The sequence below is a fragment of the Glycine max genome, chromosome 5 (genome assembly GCF_000004515.6).
Source record: "Glycine max cultivar Williams 82 chromosome 5, Glycine_max_v4.0, whole genome shotgun sequence".
Taxonomy (NCBI): domain Eukaryota; kingdom Viridiplantae; phylum Streptophyta; class Magnoliopsida; order Fabales; family Fabaceae; genus Glycine; species Glycine max.
This window is the reverse complement of record NC_038241.2, coordinates 7,031,509-7,054,474: the sequence shown is the minus strand read 5'-3', so window position 1 is coordinate 7,054,474 and position 22,966 is coordinate 7,031,509. Positions and strand designations below refer to the sequence as shown.

The 22,966-nt window shown below is 32.5% G+C and overlaps 1 protein-coding gene across 1 annotated transcript; it reads right to left on the bottom strand.

Moving 5' to 3' along the window:
* Positions 1-337: 337 nt before the first annotated feature.
* Positions 338-1,318, bottom strand: LOC113001648 (uncharacterized). The gene is made up of 2 exons (XM_026128543.1): positions 963-1,318; positions 338-878 (listed from the first exon to the last, which is right to left on the bottom strand). Exons 1-2 carry the CDS (start codon positions 1,316-1,318, stop codon positions 338-340), a joined length of 897 nt encoding a protein of 298 aa, XP_025984328.1.
* Positions 1,319-22,966: the final 21,648 nt, after the last annotated feature.

Sequence of the window (22,966 nt, the reverse complement as noted above, 5' to 3'; positions counted from 1 at the left end):
AATAAAATAAAATTACATAAAATTAAATATGAGTGATATGCATAAAAGATCTAAATTGAAAATCAAGATTTATATATTCATCATTATCTAAAAAGAACTTTTCCTATGATAATGAGTCACAAAAAAATACTAAGAGACCTCATTATACAATTTGTACGCTTTGTTTCTTTACAATATATATATATATATATATATATATATATATATATATATATATATATATATATATATATATATATATATATATATATATATAAAGCAAGATAATGAATTAGTATCTTCAAGTCTTAAAGAATTCCACAAACTAGCAATCATCATTGAAAAAGACACCTTCTAACTATGGTTCATCTAAAGACAAACTAGCAATTTCAAGAATACCATAATCATCAAGTGATCCAAAATCATCTACGGCTATATCCCACATTTTAGTTTCCTCTTGATGATATTGTGGAGTATTCCTTGAGAGAAGTCGTAGGTTGCTATGAACAAATACTAAATCTTCAGCTCTATGTGGTGCCATCTTGTTTCTCTTTAAAGAATGGATAAATGAATATGTACTCCAATTCCTTTCACAACATGAAGATGAACAAGGTTGCGCAAGTAGCTTAAGGGCAACCTTTTGAAGTATTGGAGCATTAACGCCATGAACTAGCCACCAAGCTTTTGGATCCATTTGACCTCTATCATTTAAAGAATCAAGATCATCAAAACCTTCTCTTCCATCCGAGAAGTTGGCAAACTCAATATTCACTTTCCTCCTTACATCCACATCAAGAAAGAGCCTTTTGAAGTATTTTAATCTTTCACGAGTGAGTTCCAAGTCTTGATATGGAGGAACTCGATTAGAATCTTCACTTAGCCATTTATGACTATAATATCTATAATTAAAAAGAAATATATACATGATTAAAATTTATGTAATTCTAAAAAAAAGGTAAGTAAAAAAGTATAGAGTTAATTACCTTGGATTTAAGGAATGAGCTAAACAATGGAGAGGAGTGCTACTCTTAGTCCAACGGTCAATTAATATGAAGTGCACTACCTCATAAAAGGTTGATCCTTCACTCTCCTCCTTTCTCTCATATTGATATATGGCATTCTTCACCTTTTCAATCATTGAATCCCATATTTCATATACTAGATGGAGAGATGAAGCTTTTGTATCAGTTCTTCTAAGAACATCATAGATAGGGCTAGTGAAAGAAAAAATATAATCAACCTTATCCCACCATTTATCATCCAACAAAGTATCTTTCACAAATTTAGCCTTTGCAACATCATCTTCCTTATAAGAAGACCATTGGTCACTAATGACCATCTCTTGGAGTCCTTTCTTCAATTGCTTGAATCTCTTGAGCATTACAATAGTGGAGGCAAATCTTGTTGGAGCAATGGATAGTAATTTCAATGAATTGAAAATTGATAGTCTCATAGAATGACTCATGACAAAATTTTTCACAAACATTGCATCATCCGCAATTTGGGTGATCCAAGAACATTCTTCATAAACAACATTGTTTTTTTTCTGTATTCTTGGCTGCACATATGTTCTTCAAAGCAAGATTTAATGTGTGGACAACACATGGAGTCCAATAGATGGAAGGAAACTCAGCCTCAATTATTAAACCTGCTGCTTTACAAACGACTGCATTATCTGTCACTATTTGCACAACATTTGAGTGTCCAACCTCCATAATTACCTCCCTCATAAGTTTGGCAATGAAATCCTTGTCTTTGATCTCATTTGAACAATCGATGGCCTTTAAAAACATAGGTCCACTCTCTGTGACAGCCATGAAATTAATAAGAGATCTTCTTTGCGGGTCACTCCATCCATCACTAACAATGCTCACACCCTTCTGACTCCATGCATTTTTAATTGGTTGTAACAAGTTCTCCACATGTCTCCTCTCATTTTGAAGTAATGTTGTCCTTAATTTATTATAACCTGGAGGTTGATAACCACTGATCTGATTGTTGGCAGCATAGGCAAACGCCTTCCTATAGTGAGGATTTCTTGCTAAATGAAAAGGCAACCCCGAAGAGTAAAACATCCTAGCAATTTCATGATCAAGTGTCTCTCTAGCTTGCAAATTAAAGTCATTTTCTGCAGTTGATGTCTTTCTCTTTTTTGGATCAACACCAAGAGTGTTTGTATCCATTTGGTGTTGAGTAGAAACCGGAGGCAATGACACAAATTTTGTTTTTGACTTCTCCACCCTCAATGTTGCCTCATTATCTATCTTCTTCAAATCTATAAGTCTGTCAATTGTTACCTTTTGACAAACTCTAAGTCCCTTTCCAGTCATCTTCAACAAGCGTGTCCTCACTCTAGTGTAAGACCCATTAAAGGTAAAATAAAAAATATTGCATTTTATCTCATAATTTCCACCACCACCTACACTTTTTATCTTTGTAACATAGGTCCATAAAAGGTTTGGTATCATCATCTTGTTCTTTAGCTTGACTAGGACTAGAAGCACTCATCTCTACAACAATTTAAAAAAATCAAAAATCAATGTAAACAATTTCTAAGTAAAAAACAAACAACAAAAAGCAATTTCTGTATAATTTTTTTAAAACCAAAAAACAGATTTAAACTAATGTGACAATTTTATAATTAAAAAGTAAAAAAAAATAAAAACACAAGTAAACCCTTAAAATTTTAATTGATGAAAAAGTAAAATTTCAATCCTACAAAAATATGTTAACATCCACCCATTTATTTTATTTAGAAAATATGATAATGGCATCTTTAAATAATAAATAATAAATTATAATTTTCCAACGTATTACTTTTGATGTTACATACCTAAACAATCTCTTTCTCTATATATTCTTCTCTATTTTCTTAACTGTCGTATAGAACTTATCATTAAAAAGAAAAGTTCTTAAAAACCCTTTTTTTTTTTTTGCGTTGTAATGTGATTGAGCCTTGAGGCCACCTTAAAACATTCAAACTCTCTTGCTGGCACAACAAAACAAAAAAGTATCTAAATAAAATAATAAAAATAAAAATTAAGGTAGGGGAAACTGAATAGTATACTTCAATTGATGCCCCACACCTACCGGACTTGTATAATAATAATTTTTGTGTTGTACTTCTTTTTTTTTTTTTAATTTTCGTTGTTCTTTTTTTTTTTTAATTTCTGTTGCTCTTTTTGTGCCCCTTTTTTAATTAAGAAAGTAAAACAAATGCATTGTAACTATTAAATGGCATTGGGTAATGGGTACTTCAGAGTTTAGTCACGACACATGGAAAGAGAATGAGAGAGAATTGGTATTTTACTTAAAGGGAACAAATGTGGAACAGTGGAAGCACAAAAGCATTTCAATGAAATCAGAAACCATAAAATCAGGCAAGCATCAACAGGGAAACAACAGAGGCGAGAGAGAAGCCAAAAGCAACAAAACCAAAAGTAGCAAGCAGCAAAGGGGGAAACGGAGGCGAGAAAAATGCAAGCAACAACATGGAGTAGATGAGAAAACTCAGAAAAGAAAGAAGGGCCTACCTGCAAAGGGGGAAATGGAGGCGACGAGCAGCAATGGAGGTTCGCTTGCGGCAAGGAGAAGACGTGCAGAAACGATTTTTGTTTTAGGTAAACCTTTTTTAAATAAATAATAAAATAATTGGTTGGGCCGCGTTTGGACGCGCGTGTCCACTTGTTGGGCCGCGTCTAATCGCGCGTCTCCTGCATCCAGTCGTGTCCGGCGACGGCGGCGGAAACAGACATCACGTTGCACCGGAGTCGTACCCATTTGTGTGTCCGATGCGTCTCCGACACGGGACGCGCACTTCGACGGCGTGTCCGTGCTTCATAGCTCTAGATTGAGGCATTGTTCTTGGGGAAATGGTAGTGTGCACTGGGAAGGACGAGGGAAAAAAGGCCTTTGGATTTAGGTATTCACTAGCATTTTACATCGATTTTATATAACAATTGATGTAAGAAATACAATGTTTTACAGTAATTTTTCATATAAATTTACAAAAAATATGAAATTTATTACAATAAAGAATTACACTACTATAAAGTATTAGGGCTTATAATTTGATATTTATTTTAAAAACCGATTTTAAAATAAAAAACTAATTTCTTTTGTTTTGAGTTTTAATAAAAAAATTCAAAATCATGTTTTTAATGAATGGTCAATATAAAAGTTTTTACAATATCATTCATAAAAAAATCACTCTTATTATTGAGTGTAAGATAAATATTATAAAAGTTAATAAACTTTTGGTATATTATAATTTATGATTAGATAAAATCAATGCGTCTAATCACGCGTCTCCTGCATCCAACCGTGTCCGGTGACGGCGGCGGCAATAGACATCGCGTCGCACCAGAGTTGTACCCGTTTGTGTGTCCGGTGCGTCTCTGACACGGGACGCGACACTTCGACGGCGTGTCTGTGCTTCATAGCTCTAGATTGAGGCATTGTTCTTGGGGAAATGGCAATGTGCACTGGGAAGAACGAGGGAAAAGGGCCTTTGTATTTAGGTATTCACTAGCATTTTACATCGATTTTATATAATAACTGATGTAAGAAATACAATGTTTTACAGTAATTTTTCATATAAATTTACAAAAAATATGAAATTTATTACAATAAAGAATTACACTACTATAAAGTATTAGGGCTTATAATTTGATATTTATTTTAAAAACCGATTTTAAAATAAAAAACTAATTTCTTTTGTTTTGAGTTTTAATAAAAAAAATTCAAAATCATGTTTTTAATGAATGGTCAATATAAAAGTTTTTACAATATCATTCATAAAAAAATCACTCTTATTATTAAGTGTAAGATAAATATTATAAAAGTTAATAAACTTTTGGTATATTATAATTTATGATTAGATAAAATCAATGAAAAAAATTTCTGTGATAGTATTATTTATCATTTAAAAGGTAAAATATAAAATTACGTTTGGATGAATTTAAAATAAAATAAAAACAATTTCTTTTAGGGAGATGAAGTGGGGTAGTGGTGTGAGGAAGTTGAGAAAACAGTTTTTTAAATATTTTACAAAACAATACGTAAAAAAGAGAAAACTGAAATATACTCAAACAAGTCATTCATTGTTCATTATGTGTTATGAAATATTGTAGATGTGAATCAAATTAACTTCCTGAACGTACTGCATCTTAAAAAATTATAAATACCGTTCCTATGGGTTCCAATAAAACAAAAGCTATAAACATATCTTCCTCGTGCCGGAAAAAGCAAGTGGACCTTTGTGAAAAGACGGAAGAAAGAAACAAGTGGAGCTCAAAAATTTAAAAGGTGAAGTGGACCCAACTCACCGATCAAACAAATCTAAAATTATGCTTGTTTTTCTAATGAAGTCAATTTCAATCCACAACCATTATCCAATTAACGTGGATCCAGATTCAACACCAATCTTCCCATTAAATATGACCGATCGAGGGTTTTGTTTTCTTTCCAACAACAAAGTCGCATGTATGGCTAATATGTAATACTATCAATATTTGTGTTAATGAGCTCATTCTGATTATGAAATAATTCTTTTGTTAATCGAAATTGTATTTAATATCAACCACATAAATATCTTACGGGGTGAGAAAGATAGTTGTATGTGTAGGGCATGTTGAAGAATATATCATGTATGGGATGGGAAATTTTGCTAGCAAATGTCGCCTTCACACAGATGAATTTTCATCTCTTTTTTCTTTTTAATTTTTCTAGAGGATTTTGATTTAGATTCTTGCTTCCCTCTTTAGATGGGCATACACAAGCACGAGTCTGCCATCGAACACAAGTAACATAAAAGAAATGTTCATCAAGAATTTGCCTAGATAATTAAATTAAAGATCAGAAGAATCGTGTGAAAATTGAAAATATCGGCTTTCTTCTTACTACATTTTTCTTTTTTTCTGTCATTTCTCTCGAGAATTACAAGCCTAAACTTATTTCTCTAGAAAAACGAGACCCATTAATAACCCTCACGCGTCAGACACACACATGCAAATAAACGAAGCAAAGAAAGAAAGAATACCTCCCTCTCTTTTCTGTCCCTCTCTTATGTATGATTCTTGCAGCTTTTCTTGTTAGAATCAAACCCCATCTCAATCACCAACACTAACATTGATATCCCCTACACCTGACATGAAAATCTAGATGTACTTTTCTTTCTAAACAAACAAATTGAGTTTATCATATAGTTATCAATAACAATTAACCCTTTAATATTAAGTATTTCCATTAGGTATGTATTTGCTAATGATATCACCAACCTCTCCCAATAAAAGTTATTTTCATATGTCCTGTTAGGAAATTAAACTCTTTAAGAAACTAAACAATCTATCAACTCTGGTGACAATTGTTGGTAAATATGACATCTTTCAAAAAAATATATATATATACTAACACACTTGAATAGTTCTAAACTTCTACCTTTAGGAAGCTACAAGTGAAGTGTAAAACAAATTTTACCATAAAGTTGAAAGTCCCTCTTTTTCTCTTCTAGGTTTCTTGATAGTGTTGGATGGAATCAGGAAAGACCTATCACTTAATTTCTCCAGTTTGTTTTTTCTTGATTTTTGATAAGGTTTTGTTCAACAGCTATAGTTTTGGCTAGGTTCCAAAGTCAAGTTGTTTGTACTAAAATTATTGTTGATGACACATTTGGTTCAAGTCATTTTCTTGAAAAACAAATGGGGGAAGGGAAATAAAACAAGAAAGAAAGAACAGAACCCAATATTTATTAGAATATGTAGATGCGGATGTGGTGGAATATCATACAAGCATAAAAAACCTACCTTGAAGTCCTAAACATACAAAACGATTCCATGTGGGACTCTCTCATCATAACTAGTATTCAAAACTTTTTTCTTTACAGTTCATTTAATTCATCTAGCTAAAGGGAGGAAAAAACAGAAATTGACCAAACTCCCATGCTGTTTGAGAAAGAATAAATTCAATCCATCATCCATCGACATTTTATTCATGCATCTTCAATGGTGATCGAGCACTTTAGATTATTCAAAAAATCTCCCCCATATAAAGACTATTTTTTCTATAAACCGAAGACTTGTGCAACCAAAATTCTAGACCAAATAAATAAATATATGTAGACCTTTCATCATCCTTACGTGCATTAAGGTGGTTTTTCTTTCTCTTTTCAATTATAGCGACAAATAAAATCAAAACTTGATCTCCACCGTGACATGAGAGAGATAGGCTTTAAAGAAATTTCCTGACAATACGAAACTACTTTGTCAGGAATTAAAAGATTGAATTGAACAGGAGCCCAGACGTTTCAGAAGAAGGATAGATTTTTGGGGAGATTTGAACCAAATTAAATTGACCAAGAGGCATTCCTATTTCTTCTCTTTTATTTAAAATAAATTGTCAGAGAGAAAATTATGTACTAACTACACACAACACAACGTAAATCAATGTAAATCAAAGGTTGTTAGTATAAGTGATTTAATATTTGGATATCTTAATTAAAGGTTTAGGATTTCATGCATCTTTAGTTTGGGAATGAAGTCACGATTGAAAGTAATGTTTTTTTTTTTTTTTTGTCTAGATCACGATTTTGATGTTCATAATTCGATTTCAAGATTTTTGGTTTAGTTGAAATAAAATAATCCAATACTTGTAGATCTATGTGTTTGATGGTGACTAAGGTATACTATTAACCAATATGAGCCAACCAGATGGAAGGAAGATTAATTAGATGCCTAAATAAAATTTTATGCAATCTATGATTTAAAATAAAAAGTAAATAAAAAAAAACTACAGATGATGTGAGAAGACATATTGGATAGATGAAAAAACAAAAAAGAATGCAAATGCATGTGTTGCATTCATTTTATTTTGTTTTTGCGTATTTTGTTATAATAATTACAACATGAATTTAATTATTCTGCTGGTGTAGTGTGAGTGGGTGTGGGGGGTCAATTTTATTGTGAAATACATGGCTAGACTCAAGGAACATTTATAACAAGTCTCACCAAGGCACAACCTTTTCTTCCAACAATCGACCAGCCATCTCATAGCCACAGGTCACAGCATATGGGTGTCTGTCACTGATACATTTTCAATTTGTTTCCTTTCCTTTGCCTCCACGTTGCTTTGTTGCCTTCTTGACCCTCCCTCTGTCATTGCCATAATTCATGCCTTCACTTATTTTGGCACGTATCCCCATTTCAAATCCCCTCCCACTCAATACAATTTCTCCACCTACCTAGGCTGCTGACAATTCACCATTGCATTGCAAATTAATTAGTAAACAAATTAAGATGAGTGATTGAGATCCAACCCTTTTTAACCTTAATCATTCAATGGCTTCATAGTGTTTTCTCCATCTGTCTAGCTTTTCCCGTAGTGTATACGTGTACATCCAACTTTCATTCAGAAGCCTTTGAATGCACCTTTTAATTAATTTCTCTCTTCTTTTTTATCATATAAAATGTTTATCAATTTTATTAATAATCATTCTTCCTTCAAAAATCTGAATGATATTGCTGACAGCATAGACCTGCATATCAAATGTGAGATTGTTGTATCTTAACTAGAGGTTTCGAATTTAAGTGTTAGATTAAATACTGAAAAGAAGAGTTTTATCGTCTATAATAATCCTACTCCAATTCAAACATGATTATCTTTAGTAAAAAATACTTGCGTTCTATATAAAAGATATGAATGATTACATTTAATAGGAGATCTTGTCTCTCAATTATATTTTTCATCTACAATATTCAAACTTTAGACCTCACTTAATATCACCAAATTGATAAAAAAAAAAAACAAAAATTGTTCAAACCGAAAACCACAAAAACAAAAAATATAAAAAAATTGTATACTTTAAATGGTTTGGTTTGGTTTTTAGATTTTGTTGTAAAAAACCAAACCGAACCGAACAAACTGCATATCATAATTATATTGATTTTTATTGTAATAATTAATAAAAAAATATTAAATAATTTATTAATTTTTCTTTGTTTTATAATCAAAATGCATATTTTAGTTTCATATGTTAGAAAATGATGTCTAATATTATTAAAAAATAATGTTAAATATCAAGTGATGTAAAAATTACTATTATGTTACAAAAAGAGTAAGTAATATCATTTTATATTAATGCCAAATAGAAGTGAAAATAATAATTTTTAACTAAAATATGTTAAAAAAAATTAATAAAAAAAATAAAATTTATTTTTAAAACAATATAGCATAATAATTATGTAAGTTTAGTTGATTGATTTTAAATTATGATAATATATTAAAAAAATAAAAAATCATTAAATTGAATCGAACCTAACCGCAAAAGATTGATTTGGTTCAGTTTGAATTTGATGTTATATTTAAATTGAACAAAATTGAACAACATATTTATTCTATGTTTAGGTCAAATGATTTTTAATCTAAAAATTGAACCAAATCATACCGCAAACATCTTACGCACTACTACATAAATGGATTTTAACATTTGTTCCGGAAGAGTCAACATCAGTTGTAGAACCAATGTTGAAACGATTGTCATTGAAAGTAAGCATTTTTAACATCGATTTTAAAACCAATGTTGAAAATCATTATCTGCATTAGTTTTGACTAAAATCGATGTAGAAATTTTAGCCAAAATTGTGTATTCTGAAGCATTTTCTATATCGGTTTTGAAAAAATCGATGTTGTAAAAACACTTTCTATATCGGTTTTAGACCAACCAATGATATATTTTACAAAAATTTAATAATGATAATAATAATCATCATTAAATCTTCAAATTGCACAATTTAATACAAAAATAGATTAATCGATACAAATTAAAAAAATGGGAGATAGATGACCATAAAACTTTATCTTTTGCTAAGAAAAGAAAAGTATATTTTCTTGGCAATCATGTTTCTAGAGTTTACCAAATCCTAGCACCAAATGCAACGAAATGAGTCTAGGTAGAAACTTATTGTCGCAACTGAGATCACAGCAGGATGACATAAAATTTTTATTTAAAATAGAGCCGCCACTAATATTTTAAATTGAGGGAAAACATAAAATAATCTTTATATAAAAAAATTCTTTTTTTATACTCTATTAAAACTTAACACAAGAATTTAAGCTAGCAAATGACTAGTCGTCAAATCCTCACAATTCACAATGTTAAAGATAGAATCGTTATTCAATTAACGTCATAAATTGTTGTTTATTTTAATAAAATATTTTTTTTTTGAAATTTTACTGTAGCCCAAGATTTTATGATAGCAAATGGCTATTCTATAAACTCTTATGATTTGAAAATATTAACGGTATAATTGCTATCAATTAATATTATCAAACCATTGCATGAAGTAAAAAGAGATTATTTTTTATTTGATATTTGCTAATATTATAAACAATATGAATTAATCAAAAGGCAGAAAATTATAATCTCTTTTTATTTTGCAATGAACTAACGAAACATAATGGTTGCATCCTAGATCCTAACCTTATGTATAGTACTACACACACAAAAATCCAAATAAAATAATGTACAATTTTGATCTTTTTTTATTTCATAAATAAACAAGCTAGAAACCAAAGCAGAACTCCTAAGCATTGAGGTCCTAGATAAGCTCTCATGCACATATCCAAGCACAAAATGAAACAAATATTAAAAAAAGAATAAAAGAGAAAAAAACTTAAAACCAAAACTAGCCTTCCTAATATCCTATTTGCTACTCCTATGTACACAAACAAATAGTGCCACATTACACCCACATCACGTCACATATAAGAAAAAAATTAATTAAAAAAATGAATGTTGGACACAAAACTTCGATTGCAGAAATGCAGACTTGATAAAAATAAGGAAATCACAAAAAGAGAGTGAGAGTTATGTATCTTACATTCATCAGCAAATGTCATACACATTTCCATTTCTATGTATTACAAAAGAAAAAAGATAAAATAAATGAAATGATGCAAAACCTCTAAAGACAACTTTTCACTTGTCTAGAGCGTATGAAATTTTGCCAATGTGTAGCAGGTTTATGCAAAAGGAAATTTTTGCTCCGCTCGTCAAAGTCTCCTTTTTTCTATTGTGTAAGTGTGGTTTTTATATACCTCTTCTAGGTTTTTGTTGAAACCACTTAATCCCACTCATCCATCTATTTATCTCCACTATCCATTATCTGTTAGTTGCACAACTAACTTATCTCTCTTTTGACTCAGTCTTCTCTTATTTAACTGATCATTATCTTATAAAAAAAATCTTCTTTTTGTAACCAATTTAGAGGAAAGCTACTTTTAATTAAACATTTTCCAGTTAATCAAATTCAATTTTAACACTTTAATAGATCACACGAGTTATTACAGTGGCACCTACACAAAGCTTCATAATCATAATTCACCCAAAGAAAAACCCCGAAATAAAGTACTTTGAGCAATAACTCATGTTCTAGGAATAACTCATGCCATTATAAAAAAAGGAAAAAGAACCACATATAGTAACAAGATCATAAGCATTGAAACCACCATCAGATATCCACACCCACAAATCAACACCATCATGTTGATCTTTTCACTGACTGCATCAAAATGGAAACAAAATAAGAACGAAACCCTGATAAAATAGAATTGAAGAAACTCAGTGACTTAATAAGAATGAGACCCTAATAATAACATCAAATCTATTGGAATTTCAAGAAGGAATAGTGAAACTTCCATTTATCAAGTTCATTAGAAAATAGTTTTATATCAAGACATGCGGGGTCATGGACCAAAACTATTAAAAGCTGACCAAAGCTACCTAACTAACTTGACTTTTGTGCCAAAACTTTAGTTGGTAACACCACTACGACTACTTTCTTTCTTTTTCAGTTTTTTATTTATTTTTCTAAACTAGAATTATATGGATACATCAACATTCCTCCCTAATTCTAGTTTAAGCAATTCACTACGCCAAGTTTTTCTCTGAACTTGTAAAACTTCTCTCCACGAAGTGCTTTGGTTAGAATGTCAGCTTCTTGTTCTTCTGACTTGCAATAAGCCAAACTTATTCTTCCTTTCCTCACTTGATCCCTGAGATAGTGGTACTTTGTCCCAATATGCTTTGTTCTTCCATGTGCAATTGGGTTGTTGGCAAGACATATAGCAGACTTGTTGTCCATGTTAAATTGAACAACTGAATCAAGCCGAATCTTCAATTCTGCAAAGAGTGACTCCAACCAGCCTGATTGACAAGCTGTTGAGGCAGCAACCATGTACTCTGACTCACAAGTTGAGAGTCCAACATCTTTTTGCTTCTTAGAACTCTAGCAGATTGTTGATCCAAGTAATTTGAAGACATATCCAGTGGTGTTTTTGTTGTCCTCTACATCACCACTCCAGTCTGCATCAGAAAAACCAATTAACCTTATTCCTTGATTATGATTTGCTTTGGAGAATAACAAGCCATAGTCAAGAGTGCCCTTCACGTATCTCAAAATTCTCTTTGTTGCAGCCATATGAGAAGTCCTCAGATCATTCATATATCTGCTTACCAGACCCACAACATAAGCAATATCTAGCCTACTATGGCACAAATATCTCAAGCTTCCTACCATTTGCTTGAACAATGTGGCATCCACTGGCTTTTCATCAAGACCAGCACCTAGCTTTAATCCAAACTCAATTGGACTCTTAGCTAGGTTGCATTCTTCCATCTTATATCTTTTAAGAACTTCCAATGCATACTTCTTTTGATGCATCACCAGTCCTCAATTCTTATGAATGAACTCAATTCCTAAGAAATAAGACATGACTCCCAGATCTGTCATATCAAATTCTTGTTACAACTCCTTCTTCACAGTTTGAATCACAACTTCATTACTGTCTATGATTAAAAGGTCATCCACATATAGGCATAGTATGATTATGTCTCCATTCTCTTCCTTGACATACACTCCATACTCCACCTTACATTTCTCAAAACCAATTTTAAGTAGGAACCCATCAATTCTTTTGTTTCAAGCTCTTGGCGCCTGTTTAAGACCATACAAAGACTTATTCAGTTTGAACACCAAGTCTCCACCTTCCCTGTTCTCAAATCTAGGTGGTTGTGTTACATAGACTTATTCCTCAAGTAATCCATTGAGGAAGGCTGATTTTACATCCAACTGCCACATATTCCAACCTCTTGAATGAGCCAAGACCACTACAATCCTAACTATTTCAATTCTAGCAACTAGAGCAAACACTTCAGTATAATTAAGACCTTCCCTCTACATGAAACCTCTTACAACTAGTCTTGCTTTATGCTTTTCAATAGTTCCATCAAGTTTCATTTTAACCTTGAACACCCACTTCAAACTGATAGGCTTCTTTCCTTTTGGCAGCCTGGCCAATTTCCAAGTGTTGTTTCTTTCAATTGCAGCAAGTTCTTCCAGCATAGCCTTCTTCCATACTTCTTCCTTCAATGCTTCCACATATCCTATTGGTTCTACATCAGCTAGAAGAGCATAGTGAACTAGCTCTCCTTCACTTATGATTGCATCATTAGTCTACACCACGAAATCACTTAGCCTTGTAGAAGGCTTTGATACTCTTTGAGGTCTTTGAGCTACTGCAGGAGATGCCCCACCTATGCTATTGCCAGTTGCTTCTTCTCCACTGGTTTCACCAAGTTCATCAAGCACTAACATGCCTTTTGACTGAACCTTCTCAATTTTATTTCAGTCATACAAGCTTTCTTCATCAAAAATCACATTCCTGCTATAAGTGAATTTCTTCTCAATTGGTTCATACAGTTTATATGCTCCAGTGGGATGATAACCAACCATGATAATCTCAATGCTCTCGTCATCTTATTTCTTTCTTTTCTCATCTGGGACATGTTTCCAACAAAGTGAGCCAAAAATTCTAAAGTGACTTACCCTTAGCTTATTTCCTGTCCATGCTTCTTCTGGTGTGATCTCTTCTAGCTTCTTTGTAGGTGATCTATTGAGTATTTAGGCAGCTGTGGTGACTGCTTTTCCCCAAAGTTCCTTTGGTAGCCCCTTCAATTTTAGCATGCTCCTCACCATGTTCAGCAAAATTTTGTTCCTTCTCTCAGCCAAACCATTGTGCTGAGGAGTATAGGGTGTTGTAACTTCATGTATTATGCCTTTGCTTTCACAAAAGTCTTCGAATTCCTTAGAGGTGTATTCTCCTCCCCTATCTGTCCTCAAGATCTTCAAGGTTGCTCCACTTTGCTTTTTTGCATATGCCTTAAATTTCTAAAAAACAACAAACATCTCACTCTTTCTTTTGATTGGATAAACCCACAACATTCTTGTGAACTCATCTACAAAGATTACAAAATATAAATTTCCACCATATGTACAAGGATCAATTGGACCACACACATTAGAACAAACTACTTCCAGTGGTTCTTTAGCTCTAGGAGGCAAAGACACATTGAAGGAATTCCTAGGTTGTTTTCTTGCAACACAACCTTCACATACTTCTGCTGGTGCTTTGATTTGAGGCATACCACTGACCATGTGTTTAGCAACTAATCTACTCAAACCTTGGAAGTTTAGATGTCCATACCTGAAGTGCCTAAGCTAATTGACATCATTTCCTTCAACAGTTATGCAGTGAACATCTGTTACATTGAAATTTACCTTGAATGTTCTATTACTGGACATCTTGGCTTTCAAGATAAACCTTTGTTTTTTATCATATACTTTCAACATCAAGTCCTCCATTCTCGTCTTATATCCCTTCTCAAGTAGCTGTCCCAGACTCAGCAGATAACTATCCATTGTTGGACAGTACATCACATTCTCAATTACAACATTGCTCCCATCCTTTCTCTTGATCACCACATTTCCTACACCTTCACAGTTGATTGAAGAACTATCAGCAAACCTCACTTTTCTACCTTGTGAAGTATCAAGATTCACCAGTCAATGCTTGTTTCCAGTCATGTGGTTAGAGCAACCCGTGTCCAAATACCAAAATTCTGATCCTCTTTTGTCAGATTTCTCAATCACCATTAGCAAAACCTGCTCAGAGTCACTAGCAGCTCCTTCTGCCAAATTTGCCTCATCACCAGCCTTGTTCCTCCCTTCTTTATGTTTGTGAGTACATTCTGAGGCAAAGTGTCCATACTTATTACAATTGAAACACTTTACCTTTCTTTTTTCAAATTTCTTTCCCTCTTTCTTCCAACTCTTCACTCCATTCTTGTGTTGTCCTAAAGATTCTCCAGTTTCTGATTGAGTTTCTTCAAAATTCTTGCTATGATTTTTGTGACTTCCCTTTCCTTTATCAGTGCTCCACTTCCCTCTTCCTTTGCCTTTTGAGGAATGAGCTTGTAAAGTTTGGTTTGTGGATCTTTCTTTGTCTCTATCATTCAACCTTTGCTCATGTGCCTCCAATGAACCTTGTAGCTCCTCTATCTTCAAATCCTCAAGATTCTTGGATTCTTCTATGACACACACAATGTAATCTAATCGAGGTGAGAGTGACCTCAAGATTTTCTCCACAACCATCTGATCATCAAGCTTCTCTCCACAACCCTTCATCAAATTAGTAATGCTGAGAATTCTTGTGAAATAATCAGCTACCTTCTCAATTAGCTCCATTTGAATCATCTCATACTGTCTCCTTAGAGTCTATAATTCCACGTTCTTTTACTTTGCATCTCTTGAATATGCCTTTTCCAAGATGCATCGTGCCACCTTTGTTGTCTTTGCATGAGCAATCTTTTGGAAATTTGCCTTGTCCACTGATGCAATCCTACCCAGCAAGGGCATTTGGGTAGAAGACTCCAAGTAGATCGGGCTAGAGATCCAAGGGAAGGCCCTAGGATTCTCATGAGCCTTAGGGTAGATTTCGAGTCCATGTGTTAAGTATGAGCCCGCTTATCTTTGTAAATATTAGAATAGTTTTTTCCTTCGTTTGGGCCTTGTATTTTGGTCATTCTAGTAGTATAGGGTTTTAGCCTTGTATTTCAGGGCATTTTGAGTAGTCTTTGTAGTAAGGACTTTTTTTGTATTTTCATGTTTTTTGGCATAGGGGTGAGCTTAGCTATTATAGGGGGTGTGTAGCTAAGCTCTAGCTTCTCATCTCAAGGAGGTGAGCTTAGCTATTAGAGAGGTGTGTGTAGCTAAGCTCTAGTTTCTTTAGGAATCTTCTTAAGCAAGCTTCTCAAGGAGGTGAGCTTAGTTATGAGAGGGTGTGTCGTGTGTGTAGCTAAGCTCTAACTTCTCAAGGAAGTTTTCTCAAAGATGTTTTTCAAGGAAGTTTTCTCAAGAAAGCTTCTCAAGGAAGCTACCTAGTCTATAAATAGAAGCATGTGTAACACTTGTTGTAACTTTGATGAATGAGAGTCTTGTGAGACACAACTCAAAGTTCAAATTCTCTCCCTTTTTCTTCCTTCAATTTCGTGCTCCCCCCCCCCCCCCCTCTCTTTCTCTCCCTCTTTCTTTTCCTCCATTGAAGCATCCTCTCCAAGCTTCTTATCCAAGGCTCATCTTGGTGGTGAAGCTCCTTCTTCCATGGCTTATTCCCTAGTGGATGATGCCTCCTCTCACCTCTTCTCCTTTGTCTTCCGTTGTATCTCCATGGTGTAAAATCACCATTGAAGGACCTCATTGAAGCTCAAAGATCCAGCCTCCATAGAAGCCTCACAAGCAAGCTTCCATCATCCACACTTTGATGAATAAAAAATAGAGCCTTGCAATCACGTTTCTTGGCATCTTTGCATGTGGCTTTCTGTGTATCACTTGATTGCTTTTCAAGTTCTGTAATTCCACATTCCACAACCTTAAGAACATCTTGAAATCCAAATACAACTTGCATCTGAATCCGCAATTCTCCCCAATTCGTTCCATCAAGAATTGGAAGATTGCCCATGAGATTTCCATTTGAGCCTGTCATGATCACGATCTTATTATGTTGATGAAGCTATTGCGAAACTGATGATTCTACCTCCACGAACTCACGAATCTTTTGCAGCAGAAAATAATTATTCGAACCTATGCTCTACGATACCAGATATTGGAATTTCAAGAATGGAGATGAGAGTATTTCAAGAAGGAATAGTGAAACTTCCATCTATCAAGTTCATTAGAAAATAGTTTTATATCAAGACATGCAAGGTCACGGACCAAAACTATTAAAAGCTGACCAAAGCTACCTAACTAACTTAACTTTTGTGCCAAAACTTTAGTTGGTAACACCACTACAACTACTTTCTTTTTTTCTGTTTTTTATTTATTTTCTAAACTAGAATTATATGGATACATCAATAAGCTCTAGCATTCACAAGTATCATTTACCTTGCAAACACAATGTCAGTAAAAACCAAGTGAAAAAGACATGACAGTGAGAAGCGTGACAAGGGTGATGGTGAGGCATGCAAAGGTGACGGCGAGGCAAAATGGTGAGACTTGAGATGGCACGATGATTGGTTACATATGATGGTTCGGGACAGTGGAGAGAAGAAGACGTGTGGTGAGGCTGTAATGGTGACAAGAAGAAGAGGCATGGTTTGGGAACAAAGAGACTATGATGAGAAGAAGAGGTGCTTAAGGTGTCAGAGTAAGAGGTTTAGAAATATTTAAAACGAGTCAGCATTGGTTTTTATTTAAAAACCAATGTTATCTATGCATTTGACAACATCGGTTTTTAAAAACCGATGTTAACTAATTACTAACAATATTGATATTTTTAAAACAATGTTAAGTTTATGCTAATAACATCGATTTTTCGAAAAACAATGTTAAGAAATTCTATTTACGTACGAAAATGTCACCGTGAATAATTTAACATTGATTCTTCTTGTAACCGATGTTAAATTGATGATGTTAATTGTATATTTTGTAATAGTGACGTCTAAACTCAGTTCTGCTTAAATTTAAATAATGTTGGTTTTAATTTCTCTCTAAATTTAAATCTAAATTATTTTACAGTATATATATTCACTCTAATTAAATAGTTAACTTTGCCTTTCAACTTTTTCTATCCTGCTGTAACAAAATTATTACTACATACTTTATAAGACATATCTATCAAAAGGTTTTAAAATGCAAGTCACACACATGTGACAGAGTTACAGCTCTCTCGTTTTTTTTAGCTATTGTCACATATCATAAGAGATCATTTATGTTTGAGGTACTAAAATGTAGAGAACCACCTTATCTATTTTATTTTTACCCTTCTAATGGTCTCCGGGGAAACAAAATAGAAAGAGAGAAGAAAAAAAAATTGTTTATCTGGGACCCATGCATCATACACGGGCTAAAGTACTAAACTAAAAGGACCATATTAGGTACACTGGTATCTGACCCACTGATAACACCTAATTAATTGGATCCAATTTCCTTTCCATCACACAAATATCTGGGGCCCCAAGCTTTGCCCAATTTTCATGCATATGTATGATGATGATATCCTTTTCAGTCATTATACAATGGGTGACAAGGGATATCAAACACATCATGTAAGTAACATGTGACTTGGGACATGTGAATGGCAAAAACAAACAGTGCCAATTTTAGTGCACATATGAGATCCGTGGATCTAATCTTTGTCACCCGTAGTTTGGTTTTGGCACAACTTATTACAAGCCTCTTCTTTATCTACTACTTATCACCATTTTTAGTTCTAAATTAAATATTTCTTCTCTTTATTAAACACTTCCTTAGCCCTTTGTGATGCAAAAGAACCCTTTAGTCTTATTGTTAATAGTCGATATCTTGATCATTGTTTAACCCAAAAGAAATCATTGTTCAACCAACCCAAATTGAAGGGTGGTGGTGGTTTTCTTTAGTCATAAAGACTATTTTGTCTATTTAATCTATTTATTTTTCTGAAAACAATTGTGATAGTGCAGTGTTCCATATTCCTTCTACAAATGCTGAGACTTTATTTATAGTCGTAAACATTTTTTTCAAATTTACATAAAAAATTACTTATGTACGCATGATAATTCTTGACAATAAATAATGGAAATTAATTTTGAATAGATATTAAACATTAACTGTTCTCTTCATGAATTTAAAAATAAATAAATGAATCAGAATAGCCGCCTAGCCATCTCAGCAACCACAATTACAGTTTTATTTTCTTAATTTCAATAGTTGCATTCTTGTAAATGCACTGATCATTGCAGATACAACCATTCAACCTTCCTGCATATATATGCCCAAGTTATATGATTGAAGTTCTATGAAAAAGATAATTTTATATTATATCATCATTATCACGTTTGAATTGCATGTGGAATGTGGTTTGATGGTGAGCGAGTAAGATCCATCATAGTTCTAGCTTCTACATTGACATAATTTATTAGCCCATGATTATATGTTATTGTCTGTGACTAATTGGCTCACTTGGCCTAACACATTCTAATATTGTTTGAATTGGAATATTTGTATAACGTGTGACACACTTGTGGCAAATAATTTGTGCTTGAATACTATTATAGAATATATATACCATAAGATATCACAAGAGAAAATGATCCGTAAGCAAAGCTCAATCCTTCTGTTTTGGAGGAAAAACATTTGTTTCCTGAAAAAAAAAAAAAAAGAGTATATACTGCGCAAATCAAGGAAGAAGAATAAAAATGAACATGTTGAAATTGAAGAAGCATTTTCTTATAATCGACAATAATATGAATATCACTAAGCACGCTATATTTATATCCCCCAGCTTGAATGGTACATATAGGTTAGGCATTATTGGACTTTACGTATCTATAAAAAGTCCACTAACCAAATATGAAATACTTCTAAAAACGACGTTGGAGGGGTGTGGGACAACTATGCACGCACCAAGACCTCTCAATCAAAGCTTGAAATCTAGATAACAATCCTTGATGTGGTTGATGAAATCAAATTGAATCTCAAGCTTTATTGTCTGTTTTGATTGTGATCTAGGATCACCATTGCCATCCGAATTAGTTTTACTCACAAAGTGCATGCACATCGAAGTTCAAAGATAGCGTTTAGTGGGTTTTAAGAAAAATGGCTAATTATTATAATTAACAAGTTTTTCTTTGAAAACAAAATGGGAATCTGAAGCAAACTACATAAGAGATAATTAATAATAATACAGTGTATATGCTATTTGATTTGGATTTTTAAGATGAAAATTAGATACGAGATAAAGTTAATTACAAAGTAAAATATGAAATAAACTAGAAGCGACTGCTCGTCTCTAAAACATTATTATTTAGCCCCTTTAAAGTACTAAGCAGTGCGTTACACGAGGGAAAAAAGTCAAAAGTATAAATATGAGGATCAAATTACAAATGACTGAATTGTTCTAAACCTTCAACCTCAATCGGAAGAATCTTGAAACCTAATCTCATCGCCTAGCCAGCATACAATTTGAGAATTTCGACTATGATTGAGTGCTTTATATATTGGGTTAGCTTAAAATCATTATTCAAGTGACATAAATATATATAATTTAAAAAAAAAAAAACTGTACTACTTGCTCAAATCGTGCAAATTTCTTTAGGTTGGGGGTTGCAAAATCGTTATCTTAATTCTAAAATGTCTTGTCTTGTATGCCTCCTAATAGGGCTGCTTTTATATGGATGGCTTCGTGTTTAGATCAAGTTAATTTAAAGTTAAAACCCAAATCGATCTCTATCTATCTTTGCTAAGAAAAAATTACTGTTTCTTTGATTGAAATATATATAAATCCGTTGGAGCAAAATGGTGAAACGCAAAAGAAAAGCAAAATTCGGAAATGGATTCAAATCATGCCATTATTACCTTCGCTATTATAGTGATTTGTGTCATTGATCTAAAGGGGTTTTGATTGAGCGATTGTCATCAATATAGACTATAGGTGAAAACAAATACAGTTTGTGAAAAAAGGTTAAGTCGTGTTTGGAATTTCCTGTTTTGATTTGGGAATGGGGTTTCCAAAATTTTCCGCCAGCCTCCTTTGACTTGATCCCACAAAACCCAATTGCGCCGTGTCAATGAAGCATTAGTAGACTGATTATTATTAATATTATGCATTTGTTAATTAATTAAGCATGGTAATGATGATATAATTGATGTTTCGAATACATGTTTGGTTGTTTCAGTTACAACTGTTCAAGAATTTGAGGGTGTGGTAGGGACCATGTAGTTTCATGAGATTAGATGTGCTTAATTTCTTCAGTATTATTAGCTTTTTAAACTCATTTGGATTGTCGCCACTGCCTTGCCTTTCTCTAATTTTGTCATTTTCACTTGCAAAGGATGATGAGCTTAGGTAATAATGATAAATACCCTCCTCCCAAAGAAACATAAACAAGTGAAAGAAGTCTGACCTAGCGAATTTATTTTATTTATTTTTTATAAAAAGAAAAATAAACCATCATTATTAGGTTCCTTCTTCAAAATGTTGAATGTTTAGTTTTAACTCTTAAATACTATTGAGTATTGACCACTTTAATTAGTGAGAGCCTAAAGGAACTTTAATGCCGGTTCAGAAGTGCACAATTCTTCTAAAAAATAAATACCAAGATTATGACAAGACCAATTGAATTAGCTCATTCGTGGTTATCACTCTGAACAACTTTAGAATGACCTTAGTCCAAATAACCATTTTTTTCATTATCCAATTCCATTTGATTATTACTTCCTAACCTCCATGGACTATTTATGTGTTTGTTAGTTTCTAATATATTGGAGAGGAAGATGTATATAATCTATTATGCAGTCTAAATGATTGTTGAACAATTTGGACAAGTTGTTCAAACACACAAAATATCTCAGTAATTCGATAAAAAAAAATCATATACAAGTGAAAAGAACGGCCATAAATATAGGCTAGCTAGAGAGCACAAGGTTCACAAAACAATGTGACGGGACGGAATTTGGGATACAAACAAATTTAGTGCATTTAATAGAAATGAAACACATGCAATAACCATTGATTGATTTTCTTTTAGTAATCTCTTTTAATTTCTCTACAAGGGGTTATTTAGTTTAAGAAAATCGTTTTCTATTTTTTAATTACAAAATTTCACTATATTTTTTTTTATCTTATCTTGAATTTTTTATATAAATAACTGTGAAAAAAAACAACAAAAAAAAGTTGTTTTAATTAAATTCTTTTAAAAACTTTTAAAAACAAAAAATAAAATCTCGAAATTTTATTTCTAGAATGTATTATAAATTGAATTTCAAAATTATAACTCCAGAAATATACGGTAAATACACTTCTTAAATTTTATTTTTAGAATGTGTAAACAAATAGATTTCCTGAATTGTAATTCTGAAACCATACAAATAAACTTTCAGAATTCTATTTTTAGAATATGCAATAAATAGACTTCTAAAATTATAATTCTGAAAATATATAAATACAATTCTGAAATTATAATTTTAGAACATAATTGGACTTTTGGATTTAATTCCAGAATATGTAGAGTTTTGAAATCTTAATTCTGGAAATCAAATTTTTACAGAATTCCGAAATTTAAATATCAAAAGACAAACCCGTTGGGGAAAAAAAAACTCTCAATTAACTCTCATTTTAACAGTTTAAGTCATTTCCGTTTATTGATTTAAGGAGCTATTAAAAATTCAAGATTTTTTTTTTCTTTTTACATGAAATTTGATGACTAACTAAGCAACATAAAGAAAATTAAATGATAAACCTAATCCCTTTCGAAAAGTAATGTTGAATTTATTACTCCAAGAGCTAATGATTTTCAACTCAAATAATGGATGCAATAACTTTTGAGGGGAAGAAAAGTTACCAATTCCATTAAAAAAAAAAAGGTTACCGAATCTAGTTGCTTGTCATCAACATATATTGCCAACGTAAATGAAATTAGGTGCACTATATATATATATATATATATATATATATACCCTCATCAAACATAGTTCATCCTCATGCTGTATATTTTCTTACATAAAGAGAAAAGCAATGTGCATAACTACAATCTACAAATCATTATTCATGATGTTAGATTTAGCTGTTATTCAAGAATATTGGATGGAAAAAACAAGAAGAAAAATGGAAGAAACCA

Bases quoted from the DNA above. Each gene is read 5' to 3' on its own strand.
- LOC113001648 (XM_026128543.1), bottom strand. From the start codon at position 1,318: ATGGTCATTAGTGACCAATGGTCTTCTTATAAGGAAGATGATGTTGCA. The intron at 879-962 runs GTAATTAACTCT...TTTTAATTATAG, and splicing joins GCTCATTCCTTAAATCCAAG to ATATTATAGTCATAAATGGC.